The 18,148-nt window shown below is 39.0% G+C and overlaps 1 protein-coding gene across 1 annotated transcript in view; it reads right to left on the reverse strand.

Annotated features, from left to right (window-relative positions):
* FBN1 (fibrillin 1) overlaps window positions 1-18,148 on the reverse strand; it is a 161,794-nt gene that overhangs the window by 57,951 nt on the left and 85,695 nt on the right. The window contains exons 16-25 of the mRNA XM_075100409.1: window positions 15,905-16,027; window positions 13,587-13,739; window positions 11,707-11,760; window positions 10,671-10,796; window positions 7,374-7,499; window positions 6,605-6,724; window positions 5,514-5,651; window positions 4,498-4,548; window positions 1,777-1,902; window positions 760-984 (exon numbers count right to left, since the gene is read on the reverse strand). Of these exons, the coding sequence (XP_074956510.1) occupies window positions 760-984; window positions 1,777-1,902; window positions 4,498-4,548; window positions 5,514-5,651; window positions 6,605-6,724; window positions 7,374-7,499; window positions 10,671-10,796; window positions 11,707-11,760; window positions 13,587-13,739; window positions 15,905-16,027 (1,242 nt within the window). The remainder of the gene's footprint in view (window positions 1-759; window positions 985-1,776; window positions 1,903-4,497; window positions 4,549-5,513; window positions 5,652-6,604; window positions 6,725-7,373; window positions 7,500-10,670; window positions 10,797-11,706; window positions 11,761-13,586; window positions 13,740-15,904; window positions 16,028-18,148) is intronic.

The raw sequence follows: 18,148 nt of genomic DNA on the forward strand, positions 1-18,148 counted from the left end.
GACTTCAGAATGTTTAGGTTTTGGGTAACTGGCTTTCTTTCTAAACACCCATTTGTGCTTCTGACATTGTCCAGCTTAACCCCACTGGCAACCTGGAAAGACGTCTTTCAGCACATGAGGCTAGGGTGTCACTGTGCGATTCCCATTTAATGCTGGACATTTACCAAAAACAGTCATAGCAAGACTTGGTTTACAGTAAATTAAATTCTTCTGGTTTAAGCTATCATCCTGGAAACATTTTTCTCTACTTCTCCAAGTAGCTCCACAAGAAATTCCCCAAATTATTCACCTTCCCCTCCCTTCTTTGCTCCACAGTAAAATTAACATTATTGCTCCCTGCACAGGTAAGAATGACTGCTCTTTCAATACATCCAAAGCTGACTGCTCAGTTTATTCCAGTTCTTGTACTATGAGGTGCCAGGTTTTCAAAGCTATTCCATCAGCCAGAGGTGCCATTAGATGCAACGCAGGAGGCAAAGTCAGGCACAATTTAATCTCTCTAGTAGAGACACAAACTTAGTGTTTTGAGGCTGCAGAATTATATGGTATTTAGTGGGCTGTGACATAGACTCGATTACCTTGTGTTTTATTCTAGCCTTAATTTCCATGAAATCTAATTGGATTTTCAAATGTGCCTTAAGGTGAGTGAAGTGCCTGGCTATCACTGGAATCTTCAAACCCACAAGAATTGTCTGAGGGAAGAGTAAAAGGAAAATCCAGCAGGATTTGCTGGCAATGAACCACAAACACATCATATACCTTTAGAGAAAGGTTTCCCAGTTATCTCTATCTTTGTAGAGAATCCAGATCCTCTTGGACAGAGAGCTTCAAATTCAGGTGATCCCTTCAGAGGGCACTCCTCACACTCAAAGCCCCATGCTGCCCCCACTGAACAGCAGCAAGCGTCCATTCGGTGTCGGCCTGGTATTTGTGAAGTGCATTGCTCATCTTCATGCTGCAGGTAGCAACTCTCCAAGCGAATGTCTGTTGGGCAATTGAACGATATGTTGAGAGAGAAAGAGAAAATTTAGTTCACCGCAGAAGAATCACTTTCCAGAATCCTTTCAGAGAACAGTTTGCTCCACGTTTTTGTGGACTCGGAGCATACCAAGCACACTGCATAATTTCTAACAGCAAAGTATTAACGCTAAACTCAGAAATTAAGAGTTGAAGTAAATTTAAAGCACCCATTCAGAAAAACAGTGCTCAACATTTGAAGTAAATTTTGGATCAGAAGAGGGTTTTAAGCATTCCAGCTTACCATACCTATATAAAGCATTTTGATTACTACAGGCTATGCCTTGTTCGGAGACAAATCTTAGGCACAACTGTCATAAAGGGACAAAGGTGCTTTGGATGGACAGCATACAAAACTTCGATATTCTGTTGCATCCTCTGTTAAGGCGTACAGTGTAGCTAGGAATACCGCATCCCTCCTCAGATGCCTGAGTCCTTGCCCACAATGGTCACGCCCACCACCCTTCCAACCTTGCTGATTTCAGTGGGGCTGCAGATGAAGAGCATTAAGAGCACAGATGATCTGTAGTGAATTGTCAGATGAAGAATCTGGAACCAAATCAATGCTATTCACCAGCTAGCAGATGGTGATGGGCTTTAGCTACTACCATTGGAATCTGTTCATAATCCAGCTGAACTAAGTTCAAGCCCCTGATTGATTCAATTTCAAAATTACTTATGTGGAAAAAAAATTTTCCTTACCTGTAAGAAAACATGCAGCTCTTCCCTAGTAGACCTGTAAATGGTATTAATACCTACCAAGACATGTCCGTCCAGAAGCATCTAAAGTCATTCCATTAGGGCACTGGCAAACAAACGATCCCAAGGTGTTGACACACTGCCCATTTGTACAGACTCCAGGAAACACCTCACATTCATTTACATCTATTTCCAAACAATATGTGAATAAAAGTAATCACTAGCATGATAAACATGAACAAACCAGAAAATATATGAACATTCTAATGTGTGGTTTTTAGGGTAAAATACAAAACCACAACAGTTTACATGGCCTGACAAAATTCCAAATATTTAGGATTTCCTATGCAAGTCAGCCGGAACCAATTAATTATAGAAAATTGCTGATGATTAGAAATAATACATGTAGTTATCTGCCATTCCTACATATACTTAAACTCAAAAGTAATAAAACGGGGAGGGCCATTTAAAAATTATATCAATTTTCATACTTACTGTGGGCCAGATTTTTTGAAGCAGATGGGCAAAGAAAGACAAAGGTAAGAGCATAATGAGATTATGCATTATTTCAATGAGATTAAGTTATCCTGTATTTTAAAAATGCTTTTTAAATTTTTTATATTTTTAATGTTTGTGTCTTATCAGGCACACCTCTGCATGTCTGGAAACTACAACAGCATTTGAAACCTGGCCCTATGACCTTGTTAGCAATTAGCAACTTTATATAGATTAAAACAAACTCCTTATGACTGCACACAGAGTTTAACTTCATTAAGTAAATCTTTTATTTCTATATTTAAGTGGTAAATTTAGCACTTTTGGGTAACGATAATTTGATTAACTGTGTTAGCTTGGCCTGAGCATAAATAGATGTCGAGTAATCTAAGCGTGGGGTCCTTCCACCAGTGTCCTTTGTGAAAAGCATATGCTTCACAACTGCCTTTAGGAAAAAAGCCTCTAGTGATAAATATGGCCCAAGATGAAGCACGACAATTTTTAAGAAAGGAGAGGATAAGAACAAGAAATGAGAAAAGAATTACTCTGATAATCTACAGCTGAACACTCATGTATAGAGTAATCAAGAAGTGAGTAGGTGGGACTTGCTAGACCTCCAGACAAAACTCCTGGTGCAAACAGACTCTGCAGCCTTCAAACTGCATGGAACAGAGTGGAAGATAAACGTGGGGTGGACATTAGTGGCCTCTGCCTTTGAACAGATATTATAAATAAAAGGCCCTTATTGACTGGAAAGCAGGAAGTAAAGCCAGAGGACTATTAGAAACCACTCAAACATAGTTCACAGCCTATGAGCAATATTCCGGCTGACAACTCCAGGGCTCACCCGTAAACTAGAGGAACACTGCCAATTTAGTTTGCTTATTTCTTTGCACAAAGCCCATTACTCATTTTACATGGGCTGTGTATGGGAGAACTGAGTATCACCTTTTGGGAACTAAACTTACTCCCTTGTCACGTCTCTCACTTGCCAGTAAATTTCCTAGAGATCTTCCCCCGTCTTGAAAAATGCTTACATTGGTTGAAACCCAAATACAGCTTCAGTATGTTAAGAGCAGGGGAAACTACTCTGAAAAATCTGGGGCTATCCAGGTCCCATTGAAATGGGAAAGATTAAAGCATGTAATAGATATAATCCAAAGTGCTGGTAAAGGAAATGCTGAAAACAGTTATGTCTACATCTTGGAAGGATAAACTTTCCATCCCAGCAGTGTTACAAATGTTCTAAGACTTTCCTTGTGAAGAGAGATAGGTGGGGCCACTTTTTTTCCCCCCTTTTCTTTCACTTACACACTCCAGAAAGTGTTGCTGAGGTCAGATAAGTTATGTACAGTGGGTCTGCAGCACAGACATGCCAAGATATTCAGTCATCATTTGGAAAGCAAAGAATATGTGTGAGGGTGTTCCTCTTTTTTTTTTTCCTCTTATTTTTTTTGTTAAGGAAAAAAACAATGTTTCTTTATGGAAGCTACATATGGGAGTAATTTTTAAAAAATATTTTAACTGCAGTGTCATGTCAGATGTTGTCAGTCAGGATGACCCACAGCAGTTTGAGACTCTCTGAGCTTCTGCATATTATGGAAACATGCAGCATTTTGCCAGGGGTTCAGATCAATTCAAATGAAGATGAAATAGGGTGGGACTTTCAATTCTCACAGAATAGTATAGAGTCATCTCATACCAAGCAAAAAGCTACACATTTAAAAAATCTTCAACCTTTTCTTTAACCGAAGTTTAACTGTGTCCTGATGCCTCCTTTTTTTTTTTTTTACATAAGACAATGAAACTATGCTTTGGAATGTGTCTGGTTTCATATAATGTTGCATGGAAGAAAGCCAAGGTTAATAAAAAAAGGCAAAAAAACCCTTTCGTATGAAATATAATCTTTAAACATTCTTTTTCTAAAGCATAGTAATAGCTTGTCATATCACTGTATCAGAAATGCCATGTTTTATAACATATATAAGATGCATACTTTGCCCAGATAGGTTACTCAGTTAACAGTACTTGAAAAGAGAGAACTATCTCCCTATACTGGTAGACACTATATTTGCAAGTGTGTACTTTGAGATAAACTGTGAGTGTGTAGGAATGTTAAACAAACTGAAGCCAAATTCATCCCTGACATAACTCTACTGAAGTCAATGGAACTACACAAGGTAAGAATTTGGCATAGTGTTCCTCTATGCTAAATTAACCACTTAAATCAAAACACTAGCATTTTTTCCTTCAAGCTCTGATTTATGTTAAAGCAACAATAAATACCTTCACACAATGTTCCTCTTATTCTTGAATATCCCTTTTGACATATTGGGTCTGTAAAACAAACAAAAGTGAACTTTTAGAACACTACACTCCAAAACTCACCATTAACTTTGTGCAAAACTGATCATGTGAAATATTATCTCAAGTTTATTGCTATGAGAAGTCTCAGTGCCTAGACAGTATCTCAGTATTTTCTGAAATAATAAAGAGATAAGATGGGGCAACTACATAAACTACATAGTGTCAGCTATTATCCTCTTTTGTTTCCCATGTGTCTTAGCTAGCTAACCCAAAAGTGGTTATATGATTCCTGCTTCATTCAAACAAATTAATTAATTCAGCTTGATCACAGCACACTACAGCCCTATTTACCACGGACAGATGAGGATTAATTCTGCTAATGTATACAAGATTAATTTAACTGAGGAGCAAACTAGCAGCTTTCAGCATATAGAAATAACAACCCACACACATTTCTGGATTCATCAGCTCATCCCACAGTTCAGTTTAATTATCAAGTGAATATGCAGAGACCTCAACCCATTTCTTGATCAACCATATGATTCTCTAGGTCATCAGTTAATCTACAGAGTATAATAACAAGGGCTACTCCCTCTCCTCCCTCCATTACCACACCAAAGATCCGTTTGTTGCAAACATTTTCTTGAGAGCTCTGGGGAATGTGCATCTATTGCTACATCATTAAGAACTCTAGATCACTAATTATGACAAACCATGCTAAAGTGATGTTGCAAGTTACAGACTGTAGGTGTGGCCCCTTCCCTTCAGAATTTCAACTTGTAAAATGTTTACTATAAAATCCAAAGTTAGAACCTTTTACAGCTAACATGCTCTCTCAAATATTAAGACTTCTCTTTTTTGGACTAAGGAATGAGTGCTTGATAACAGAACAAGTAAAGCTATTTGTCTAGCCTGTGCCCAAACTTCTATGACAATCTAGACTAACCTCGGAGTAGGAAAAATCCTAGGTTCCTGAGGAAAATTAACGGCGTTACCTCGTTCACATGGTGTACACGGGCTTCCCCAGGCAGCACCTAGTGAGGAACAGCACTGGGACTTCAGAGTTGCTCCATTGATATTTATTTCACATCTTCCATCCACTATGTTCTGCCAACAGGTACCCTTAACAGTTTCTGTTTGGAAAAAAACACAACGTATTGTCACACAGATTATTTAGCATCATACATTAATGTATAATATATTTGCAAGCACACTTGAATTTGACCATAAAAAAGATTCACCCTTTCATTATAATTTACCACAACAGATCTGAATTTGTTTTAAAAGCTCTTAATTTATCCTCTGTGCTGGACTATAGCCTGAAATCATCCCAGCACAGAGCCCTTGCAAATCCAGTTTATGCCTATTGACCTTAACAGGGAATATCTCAATACCATGCAAGATCTGAGTCATTGTATTTATTATGACTTGGATTAGAGGCACATGCAGAAGAATGGAGTAGATATGAACCCTTGCTAGATCTTCCATTAATCTATTAAATCCCCCAGTCTGGATATCTGAACTTCCCATATAGGGAGTGGCAGGAGATAGCTAACGATCAGGCAGAGCTATAGTTCCACAGCCTTCCTCACTGACTAGGCAACAGCTATAAATCATTGTCCCTCCAGAACAGGTAAGGAAGAAATTATGAGTCCACAGAGTATCTGAGTCACAGCATTGTCCATGGCTGCTCTTGAGCTGGTCTGGACTGTACCCAAACTTACTCATGCTCTATCTCAAACAGAAAACTGGCCTTTCCAGAGAGCAGATCTTAATGAGAACACGTCCACCCCTCTTGTAGGAGGAACTGAGTGGGTGAGCATAGTCCTGAAGAAGTAGTCTTAGCATGCCTGTATTTGTTACAAAAAACCCTAACCTCTTTCAAATTTAACATGCTCCCAAGTGCTAGCTGCACTTTATGTACCCACAGTAATGGTGAAACTTCTTAACATTGTTTCTGTAACATTTTCTACTACATTTATCTGCACAAGTTATTTTTAAATATTTTCTAAACTTGGTGTACAACATTTGTATGCTACTGGATATTTTTAACCAGCAAACATAAAATCTTCAGAAGAATAAATACCTATGCAGATGGTTCTGGTTGTATCCAACGTACTTTCAGGAGAACATTCACAAGCAAAAGAGCCTGGTGTGTTTTTGCACACCCCATTAACACAGGGATTAGATTCACACTCATCAATATCTAGAAGAGAAACACACTGCCATTAGTACCAGGAAGCATTAACAAAAATACATATGGCCTTTTCCAGCTTAGGGAAAATGGAAGCTTTCCTTATGACCAGTTTTCCTGATACTCTATTTTTCTATTATGAAACTCTTCACAATAGACGAATGATGCATGCGTCCTAAAGACACACTAACACATTAGAACATTAAAATGCTGAACTTTGAAGCAGCATCTCATTTTTCAGCAATATCCAGCTATTGTCCTGCTTTGTGGTGGTGGACTGTGTTGCTTAGACGATCTGATACACATTCTGCCTGTGGCTCAAAAAGGGTTCAAATGAGGAGTCTGGCTCTGTTCTCCACACAAGATAACAGATTCGTAAAACTTGGTTCTTCTCAAGTTTCTCTCATCCATGGCACAGTGTGGGCCCACTGGTAGTAGTCGATAAGGAGAGTGCTAGTACAGACCTAATACAGGATATTCCACAAGGTTATCTAATGCTTTAATTTTGGCCTTGTCTTTCCTCATTCCCCTACTTCATGATATGATTTTTTTTCTTACGTTCTACACATTATAGGCTCATCAAGGTTCAAAGTATTTCTGGCACAATCTAAGAACAATCCAAAGGAATAAAACTAGGATGAAATGGAGTGTTGCCAGTTACCTTCACATGTCTTTAGGTCAGGAGTGTATACAAATCCTTTTGGACAGGTGCAGGTGAAACTTCCAGGGGTATTTCTGCATTGCCCATTGTCACAAAGCAGCATGTTCAGTGCACATTCATCAATGTCTATAACGAAAATCAAGAACTTCTTAAGAAACAAAACATTGCTGGAGTAGAAGCCAGGACAGAACTTCTCTCCTGACAGCCACATTTCATTAGATTTTGAGTATGTGGAGAGAAGGAGACAAAGGGAAGAGAGAGAGAGAATACTCACACAAATGACTTGCACTTTTTCAAAGACACTAAAAAGAAATCTAGATTCTTTTTGTAGACAACAGGCTTGGAATTCTTTCAAATGGAAATGACCATTCTAAATAAACTAAAGATCCCATTTACTGCACCTTCCTTCTTCAGGAAAACTATCATTAAAATAATGGAAATAATAACAGATATATGAATTGAAACCACACAAATATTAACATTTTCATTTTATTTTTAAAATAGGGAAAAATAAACTTTAAAATCCCACCCATCTGTGTGTATTTTTGTTGACTTTCTCCTGAGCTTTATTCTTTAGCAGACTGCTTTGCTTTTACAAGAGCTCATACTTCCTTTCTACACATATTCATAATACGTGACAGCCATAACATGGTTCAAAATGAAGCTAGGAATCACACTTTCATCATACCTATATTGTGGAATAGATCTATACAGTCCCTGATTCCCTGCACAGCAGCCTCTAGAGTGATGAAAGAAATGAGGAGAGGGTTGGTTTGGAAAGGTTTGCTGGTCATCCTGGTCTTTAAATCACCATTTTTTCCAAGCTGGCTCAGAACTGTCTTAGATGTTACAGTTAACAAGGCCAATGTAAGTCTATGCTTGCTTCAGAGGTGAAAATTTTAAATAGAAATGCTAGTGCTAACTTTCAAGAGCCCTTAGGAAATCTTTGGAAGAGCTGTGGTCATTAGAGAGAAGATGCAAGAAGGTGGCAATGGGCCATGAATGGCAGGTGAAGACCAGGAGAGACCCCAAGAGCAGACAGGAACAATTCGCTACGTCAGAGAAGCCTCAGAAAGTGTTGAGAGATGTTGGAAAGACTCAGAGGGTCAGCGCAGCAGCTGGGAACAGCAGAAGTGCTAGGAAAAGCAGGGAGATTTGCAGAATAAAACAGACCGTGTGGGAAGCTTCACAGGAGTTCAGAAAAATTGAGAGGGGGCCAGGTAGAACATTATAGAAGAATAGGAAACAGCTGTGATGGAGCATGGATGTGGGCTGCAACAGGGTGGGCTAGGGAGCAGCTGGAAAACTCACAGATGGATGGGGAGAACAGAAAGGATGCCATAAGCTATGGGCAGACACTGAAATGGGACATGGATAATTAAAGCCAAAGAAGCAAATGGGAAAATGGGATGAATTACAGCATGATTTTTTATCAAAGATAGATCAACTCTTTTTTTTTTTTAAATAAGATAGTGGATAGTTTAGACTGGGATAACACAGATGACTTAAGCTATTTAGGTTTAAGTAGAACCCAAATAAAATTATTATGTAAGCTGGAGATAACTGGAAGGAATTTAAGAACTTTAAGGTGATTCCAGAGCTGGCTGAAGGAGAGATAACAGTAGGGTATATTAAAAAGGGGAGTAATCACTATGGAGGGAGAATATTAGCAATGCCTTTCAGGGATCAGTCTTGGGACTGGTCCTATAAAATATTCATCGCAATGTACAAATTAAAAATGAATGGGATCAAATCTGTGGACAACACAAAGCTGGAAATTATTATCAATACAGGGAATCATGCAAGACTAAATTAATCTTGACAATGTGAATGAGAGAAATAAGATTAAATATAATCACCAACATTTAAAACCTTGCAATTAGGGACCAATAACAATAACATGCTATAAACCAGAACTCATCAGTTGAAGGCTATCAAGAAAAGAAAACTCTGGATGTAACTCCCAATTAGAGGTTGACTTTGACCCCAAAGTATAACATGTATTTGAGAAAAAGACTAATGCACTCTTGAATCAGTTTAGGCAGGATATTCCTAGGGGCAACAGAGAATTGCTGGCACCACTACACAAGGCACTGGTCAGACCCCATCAGAACACTCCATACTGGTCAGATCAGTTGTGTGCAAGAGAATGCTGCAGCCTCTGCTTTTATGAAAAGTCTGAAAGTATGGATTTGGATCGTTTAGCCAACAGAGTTTGAGAAAGGATATGATGATTCTTTATAAATACTTTGGGGATAAGCGCTGACATGGTGCTAAGTCAAAGGATAATACTAGTCCAACACCAACTGGAATAAAATGGTCACAAATAAATTTTAACAGGAAACCAGAAGACTTTTCTCATCAGTTGTGCAAAGGAGGTCTGGAACAACACACCAGTGCAGGCGTGGAAGAAAGGAATCTAAAGGGGTTTAAGTTATGGGCTTTTGATGGGACCATTTAATGGAACTAGAAAACTGACAGAATTAAAATTTGTAACAGGAGTCTGCAGGCCTCTGATGGGTTTTTTTACATTCCAGATAGTGTGAGAAGAGACTGGACTGCTACTTATTTGAATTCTTTTTATCCCATGACACAGTGCTTCCACTGGTCACCTTTAAGGTGAAAGAACTTATTTCACCTTTTCTATGATGAAAAATTTGGCTTTAGATTTTTTTCACTTGTACAGCACAGGAAATCAGCCCTAGCAAGAGACACCATGACATCCGATTCTGCTGGTGCTTCCAATGACAATGAATTTTCCTGTGTCAGGCCAGTACACTTAACACAGTTACATCGACAGCCCTGTCTGAAAGTTGAAAGGCAATTTTCCCCAAAGTCAGAGTTGGGAGAAATTATGTAAGCCTTCTGTAGCATACAGGATGCTTAGCTTCTTATAATCACTTGCAAGTTTTACTTAAATCCTCTAGCCTTGGACACCCGTAGCATACTGATGGTCCTAGATCCCTCCTGTGGTGCATTGTAATTGCAGGATCTGGTTGCTTCTGATTTTGAGAAACTTTGGTGCTGCAGAGTACATGTACAGTGGACTTAACTGAACTGGACATTTATTGCCTGGTTGCCAGTGATTTGAGTCACTGATGGCAATGGTCCCTTACAGCCCCACAGTGGAGAATTTTATGAGCATTGCAAAGCACTGAAATTAAAACAAGAATTCAGTAGAAACATCCAGAAATATCAGAAGGGCAGATAGTGGATCTGATGAAACACTGAAAAAAAAGGTGAAGGAGGACAAAAACAAGCATGAAACTTCAAAATGAAAAATGGGACATTTCATACCAATGCAGTTTTTTCCAGTTGAATCCACTTCATATCCAGGGTTACAAATACATTTGTATGTTCCATGCAGATTCTCACACCTTCCATTTGGACAGAGATCAGTATCCAGTAAGCACTCATTAATATCTACAAAAAGGTAAAAACAAAACAAAAAAACCAGTCAGTTGTTGAGGGGTGTGGGGGTTAATTCTTCAGACTAGAAAAAGATACGCTTTCAATATCACTAACATTGGCTGCTCCATATTTATAATCATGTAGCTCTGACTAGGAAATTCACACCTAAATATTCACACTCAAGAGCAAAAAGCTTCCCTTTCACACTGATTTAAGGCCATCTCTAGCCCACAGACATTTAAGGGACTTGCAACTGTAGGTAAGAACTGGGATATTAAGCTGAGGTCTTACATTTAGACATGCATGTGTACTAATACCCCCTGCACCTCCTGATTCATAGCATTTCCAGATGGCATTGCTCTCCAAAGCAAGGACATGCCTCTTTCTGAATGTTTTTGCCTCTCTAATGCAACCAAATCTACTAGTGAGCACTGGCTGACTTAGAGTTTGCAGTTTCACAGTTCTAGGACTACAAAGTTTCTATTGTAATAATTTGCTGCTTCTCTGTAATTAACCTAACTGTCAGCCTGGCCTTTTTGACAGATGAAAACACGTGAGGAAGCTCAACATTCAACATGGCTTTATTCTTCAGGATCATCTCAGTTGATACGTGCAAACATGACTTACTTATATTATTTCTAAGTCATATAGGTAATAACACTTCCAAGAAATTTGCCATTATTCAATAACATCACTCATGCACATTCTGTGGCATAGAACAGAGAGGGTGTACTGGTGAAATGGCATGCACCCCTCCTTTAATCCTAAATTATTCTAATGTGTTGCAAACAGCTATATGAATAAGCCTTCCTCCCATTCTTTCCTGCCATCATCCCCACCACCATGTCTAATAAGTCAAGGCTATTAAGTTAACACTTTTAGCCAGAACTACTATAGTTTGAATTACATTAGGTGACCTTACCATTTCCTCCTGCAGTCATGCCAGTTCCACTGCTGCACAGAGCCTGATATTCAGCTGGAAAAATATTAAAATACTTACTGGAATATTCTTAGCTCATTGCTTTCAGCATCACCATTTACAGTATGCCAATTACTTATCTGAATGAAATAACATGCCCTTCAATTATTCTAAAAACATTAATAGCCCCCCAGTGTTCTGAACCTGTGAACCATTTTAGCAAATTCAGAATTAACTGTTGCCTTGTAGTCAGCATTTTCCAATATATTTGCACTTTAGTAACAGCCCAAATAATTACACAGGTAAATATTACCAATATTTATGGAATTATCTGTCTTTTATTTAAGGAAAATCACATGCAGCACCTCTCCCAATATTATCACAACCAGCAAATAAATATGTAGCCTGCCTGAATCAAATAATCACTCCCACCGTATGTGAAAGCAGACCTGCTCTGGACATGCATCAGCAAAACTTTTAGTCTAGAATGTCAGGAGCTTCTGCAAAGAGCTGCTGAGGAGCACAGACACATAAATGTTTTCCTTTCAGGAATTTTTTTCAGTCTCTCTGATACAATGCTCCTCTCTAAGAATCTCCTCCTTCCCTCCCCCACCCAAAGCCCAAAGAAATGCTACACTTCACCCTACATGAGATGGCATTTTTTTAACAATTGAAAAGGGGCAAAATAACATAGGAAAAATAGCTTCCACATACCCAAATGTTCTGCTAAAGGAATTAAAATATAAAACACAAGTCAATGATACAGAGTCCAACGTTTAGCAAAGATTTGAACTCTACTGTACAACAATAGCAGCCCACTGATATCAGCAGAGGCTGCTGGAAAGAATCCTTCCTATTCTGGTAAGCATTTCCTTGGTGTTCTGCTATTCTAAACAACACAGCATATTATAAAAAGGTGGACAGCAAGTTCCTGCTGAAGACGTCACATCAGCTCAACCTGCCTAATTTGTTCCAACTGGTTTTGTCTCCCTAATGCTTCCTAATGCTTTTCATAAAGCTGTCAGTTAAAATTGAGATTTAAAAAATAAATCTAAAATTACTTTTGCCTACAAAGATACCATGTTAGTATGAGATGCTTTTGAACTACCTACCAAATGGCATATTTTGCTTATATGCAACAACAAATTTGCTGAGTGGAAAGAATCATTCAACAAAGTAGGGCTTCAAACTAGCTCCCTGCAGTCAGACATGTCCATGAAACCAGGGTCTCTTTATTTAATGGCTTCACAACAAGGACTGTGTCAGCAGAGTCTTCTTGGAAGAAGTGCTTTCCCAAAAGCAGATTCTGCCCTTGAGAATGATTAGGATTGCTTCCTTGCCAGAGAGAAGTTATTACCAGACAACTTCATTTGGTGGGGATTTTGGTGAGAGCCTCAAGTATTCTCAACCAACTTAACAGGACATTTGTTTTTGCATTGACTATCCGAAGGCTACTTACTGTATAAACAATTTCAGATCACTTGAGGGGTATAGAATTCAGGCAGAGACATGTGACTGACAGGTGTACATAGGATTTGAATACATTAATTACTCAACATGTTTCCATTAATAACTTCAGGTCAAAATTACAATTTTTGTTATCCACAATGATCAAAATAGAATTTGTTGTTTGAAAATCTGTTTTAATGCATGTAACGACTCTGGACCCAGACACTGGCATTTACTGTTGCCTAAAAAGATTCTCTCCTGTACTCCTCCAATGTGCAAAATAGCAGATTGCTCAAAATATATAACATGTTATACAGCAATTTAACCCTCCTGATTTAGGGTGCAATGTTAATACAAAACTGTTTTTTACCTTTCTAAAAATATTTATCAACATGAATCTTAGATTAGAATAAGTACCAGTAAATACATCATACCTGAATTTTGTGCTGGGCATGGCTGACAAGGCTCCCCAAAGGCATAGTCAGTGCTGGCACAACAGCACTCTGATTTTGTAACTGCACCGGTTAATGGTCTCACGCATTGTCCTCTCTTGTAGCCACCATAGCATGTGCTTCGCATATGTGTATCTGAGGAAAGAAATCTCGCTTAATCCTGCCATAGCCAACTATACCGCCATAAATTACAAGTATTATATCTATCTTGGGTGTCATAAACACTGTAGAATAGCTGTCAAAAAAAATACCTTTCACCATTTCCCTGTGCTTTTCACCCACCTGTACCCTCACTCTACTCAGGACAGGAAATTCTTCTTCCTCATGCTCCTAAGAGTTCAGACATACAAACTAGTTACTGCATTTAATGACTAGTTACTGCATTTAATACTGCTGTTACTGATGACACCAAGCTGGGAGGAGTGGGCTGATACACCAGAACGCTGCGCTGCCATCCAATGAGGCCTGGACAGGCTGGAGAGCTGGGCTGAGGGGAACCTCATGAAATTCAACAAAAGCAAGTGTAAGGTCCTGCACCTGGGGAGGAACAACCCCATGCACCAGTACAGGCTGGGGGCTGACCTGCCAGAAAGTGGCTCTGCTGAAAAGGACCTGGGAGTGCTGGGGGACAGCAAGGTGACCCTGAGCCAGCAATGTGCCCTTGTGGCCAAGAAGGCCAACGCTATCCTGGGCTGCATTAAAAGGACTGTGGCCAGCAGGTCGAGAGAGGTTACGCTCCCCCTCTACTCTGCGCTGGTGAGACCACATTTGGAGTACTGTGTCTAGTTTTGGGCACCCCAGTTTAAAAAGGACAGGGAACTGCTCAGGCAAGTCCAGCGGAGAGCTACCAAGATGATCAGGGGACTGGAGCACCTCCTTTATGAGGAAAGGCTGAGGGACCTGGGTTTGTTCAGCCTGGAGAAGACTGAGGGGGGATCTTATAAATGCTTATGAATATCTAAAGGGTAGGTGTCAAGAGGATGGGAGTGGACTCTTTTCAGTGGTGCCCAACGATAAGACAAGGGGCAATGGGCACAATGTGGAACACAGGAAGTTCCACCTTCATATGAGGAAAAACTTCTTTACTGTGCGGGTGCCAGAGCAGTGGAACAGGCTGCCCAGGGAGGCTGTGGAGTCCCTTCCCTGGAGGCATTCCTGTGCCCCCTGCTCTGGGTGTGCCTGCTCAAGCAGGGGGGTTGGACGAGATGATCTCCAGAGGTCCCTTCCAACCCCTCCATTCTGTGATTCTGTGACTTAACATGCATTAGTGAACTACTAAAGAAACAACCAATACTTAACCTTGAACTAGCAAGAAGCCATGGGAAAAGGGGCAAAGTCTCTGCCATGTGACAGGGACATTACTCACTTGTAATTTGACAGGCCCAGCAGCAGATTCTCAGAGCTAGAAACAAGTGTATCTCAAAACTGTGAAAAAAATCTCGGTACTGTTTACTTTATTCTCAGAGTTAAGAGGACTGATTTGGTTTTAACAAGAATTATTGTCTCTGCCCCTCCCAACCTTGTTATTTGTCTCTGATTCATCAAGGATAAAATCACCACTGATACAACACCCTGGATTAAGCCCACTAAGGCCACACTAAAGCTTTTGTTTTCATTTTATACCTGAAAAAAGGCAGAATGAGAAAAAAAAAGAAAACCTTGCATGAGGAAAAGGTCACAAAATATGCTGTCGTTAAAAAAAATAATCTTTCTTTTTGCTTGTAAAAAAAAACCAAAGAAAAAGTCAGTAATGATATTCAGTGATAACATTTAAAATGTTGATCTTTTCAGGTCCAGGAATGACACTTCTCACTTTTAAAAACTCACCCATAGTGGTTGACAGACACATTAGAATTTTAAAATCAAACACCTCAAATGTTTTTCACTTATGGAGAAACAGGCACAAGTGGAAAAATTGGTATGTCCCACTTCAAAAAGAGGTGAAAGAGTAATTAAATCTTTAAGCTTAGTGACAAATTAAGAATTTTACACTGACAGAAACAGGGTAAATTCTCACCTACTCAAAACTTATACAGCACTACTCACCTCCAACAGCACTATGCTGTATAGTCTACCTGGCCTTATGATTTGGCCTACACATTATTTTTCTCTTTAAATGCAATGGAAAAGAAAAAAGAGCAAAATGGGCTATTACAGAAAATATCCCCAAGCTGTTAGTATCCACTATAATCCTTGAAAAAATGCTAAATTCTACATTCAGACTTGATCCGTCCATCAGTCTAGCATTAATGCCTTAACATTGGTTAATTGTGACTCGCCACACATTAAGCCTGTCTTACCAACACACACACGTCCATCCAGTCCTACTGCAAGGCCAGGGAAGCATTCACATCTGAAGGAGCCATCAGTGTTCACACAGCGCCCGTTCATGCATATTCCAGCTGTCTCACACTCATCGATGTCTGTTGGAGAACAAAATGAGCTTTATTAGAAATTAAATTACACAGCATTCAATGCCTGGCTGAAACGTGCATTTGTGCAACTTATTTTCAGTGTATTCTATCGAAAAATATAAAATCTAAATGGAAACTAGTTCAAGTAAAGGTTTTATTAAGAATACCGAATACTTCATTCTGTGAAATGGAAGGAGAAAATGCAAAATTCAGGAGAAATAAACAGAACAAAATAATTTCACTCCTTGGAGAGTGAAAAGGGACTACATTTTCCTGACTTGATCTCAAGAAGTATGTATTCTGATTTAAGGGTCATACAGGCAAAAACACAGTTGGAAGAAGGAGGAAACTCTGTTAAGACAAATAACTTTTGTAGTGTGTAGCAGGGTATTCCCTTTCCGTGTTAACAGTTAGTTGATGCTGTAAGAAATCAGTCCAGAGAGCAAATTGAATCTTTCACCCCTGATACAAGGTTCCTTCACAGGGCCACCAAAGAATTTCCCTTCCTTCTGCTGCAGGTTCAGTTTTTGGAAGTACATCTGAAAGTCCACAGTCAGACCCTGCCTGCATATAGTGTCTCTCTGGTGATGTGCATGACAATTGGGTTTTCCTATCAGATGCTAATTACAGCCCATTTTATAACCTTTCAATGGACAGACTGCACTCCAGCCTTGAAAGGAATTTGTTAATGATTTGAGCCCTGAGCAATCGCTGAGTGCAAGCTACCGTCTTTGCCCAACAATAGTACATTGAACAATAAGACCGTCAGCAACGAAATACAAGAACGAAGCCTTATAATATTAGACTATCACAAAGGGATGTCAAATTAGTAAAAATTATTTAGGCTGTGTATCCTGTTGATAGTAAGATCATTCTCTAGACACGGAGAGCATGTCATTATTTTATAACTGATTAAGAAACGGAGTGTTTAAAATATTGTTTGGAAGTATGTATAACCTTTATAAAATAATCACTTCATAACAACTCTCCATAATATATACAAGAGACAGTGTGTGTGACAATTTCCTTTTTTCTGACCTTAAAAGGGCAAATTGAGAGTGAAACACCTCTGTGTTTTACTTAGTTTGTGTTGTTTGGCATAAAACATGGCTTGTATGATCCAAGATTCCTTTTTCAAACTGCATTTTAAAATAGAAGTTATACTTAAGTACATGGGCTCAATTCATTTCTACTTCATCCTGTAATCTTTTGTCCTGTTGAAACAAATGCTTTTCCCACTTTAAATTTAGTCCTTACTCAGTGTAAGCAAAAACAGAGTCGGCACGTCAAAATGTGCCCATACTAAACAGTGTAGACAGTTCTTTTGTTAGACAACATTGAACTCCTTTCACAGATACAAGTTTTCCTACAACAAAAACATACAAAAAAAAATCACTTTCTTAAGGTTATGTATCGAAACAGAAAGGCAAAGTTACTCTTTTTCCTTTTCCTGTAGTGTAGTTAATTTTTAAAAAAAGATTTTGTCAGCTAATAAGAGGTGAAATGTGCAATCCATTTCCTTTTCTACCAATTTACAAATGTGCTGAAAATACTGTTATAGATGTTCTATAGAAAGGTAAAGTGGATCACTTAGAATTGTGCAGATCAGCTGAAGACCTGGCTCCAGGAAAGACAGGGCAAAAAGCCACTGTTTTTACCAGGGCTGAGATTCCACCCAGTAAACCAACTGCACACACAAACATGAAGCCCGAATTTCTAACCTTGACAAGGCTCTGCTGTCTTCTGTGGCAAAAGTCACCATTTGGACAACTTCAAAAATAGTCGTTTTTCTAACTTTTGCCAGAATACCTCAACCTGGTTCTGGAAAACCACCTAATGGACTAATTCTCCATGTCCAATGAGTTTTTGCCTTTTCTGCTTAGCTTGCTCAGTAGTGCCAGCTGGGTACACTAAGTCCTCTAATTTCAACCAGGAAAAATTTACTCAGACCACTAAACAGGCACTTCCAGTTGCCTTGCAATAGCTTTCAATTTGGGGAATTCCTGTTTGGTCTAAAGATGAAACAGTGTATGGAACAGAAATCATGCTTTAAACTTGTGCCTGATGTATTTCTGAAAAATCATCAGCAAATCATCAGCGAAAGAAGCTAACGTTGAATAAGTTTAGTAT

The sequence above is a fragment of the Phalacrocorax aristotelis genome, chromosome 7 (genome assembly GCF_949628215.1).
Source record: "Phalacrocorax aristotelis chromosome 7, bGulAri2.1, whole genome shotgun sequence".
NCBI lineage: Eukaryota > Metazoa > Chordata > Aves > Suliformes > Phalacrocoracidae > Phalacrocorax > Phalacrocorax aristotelis.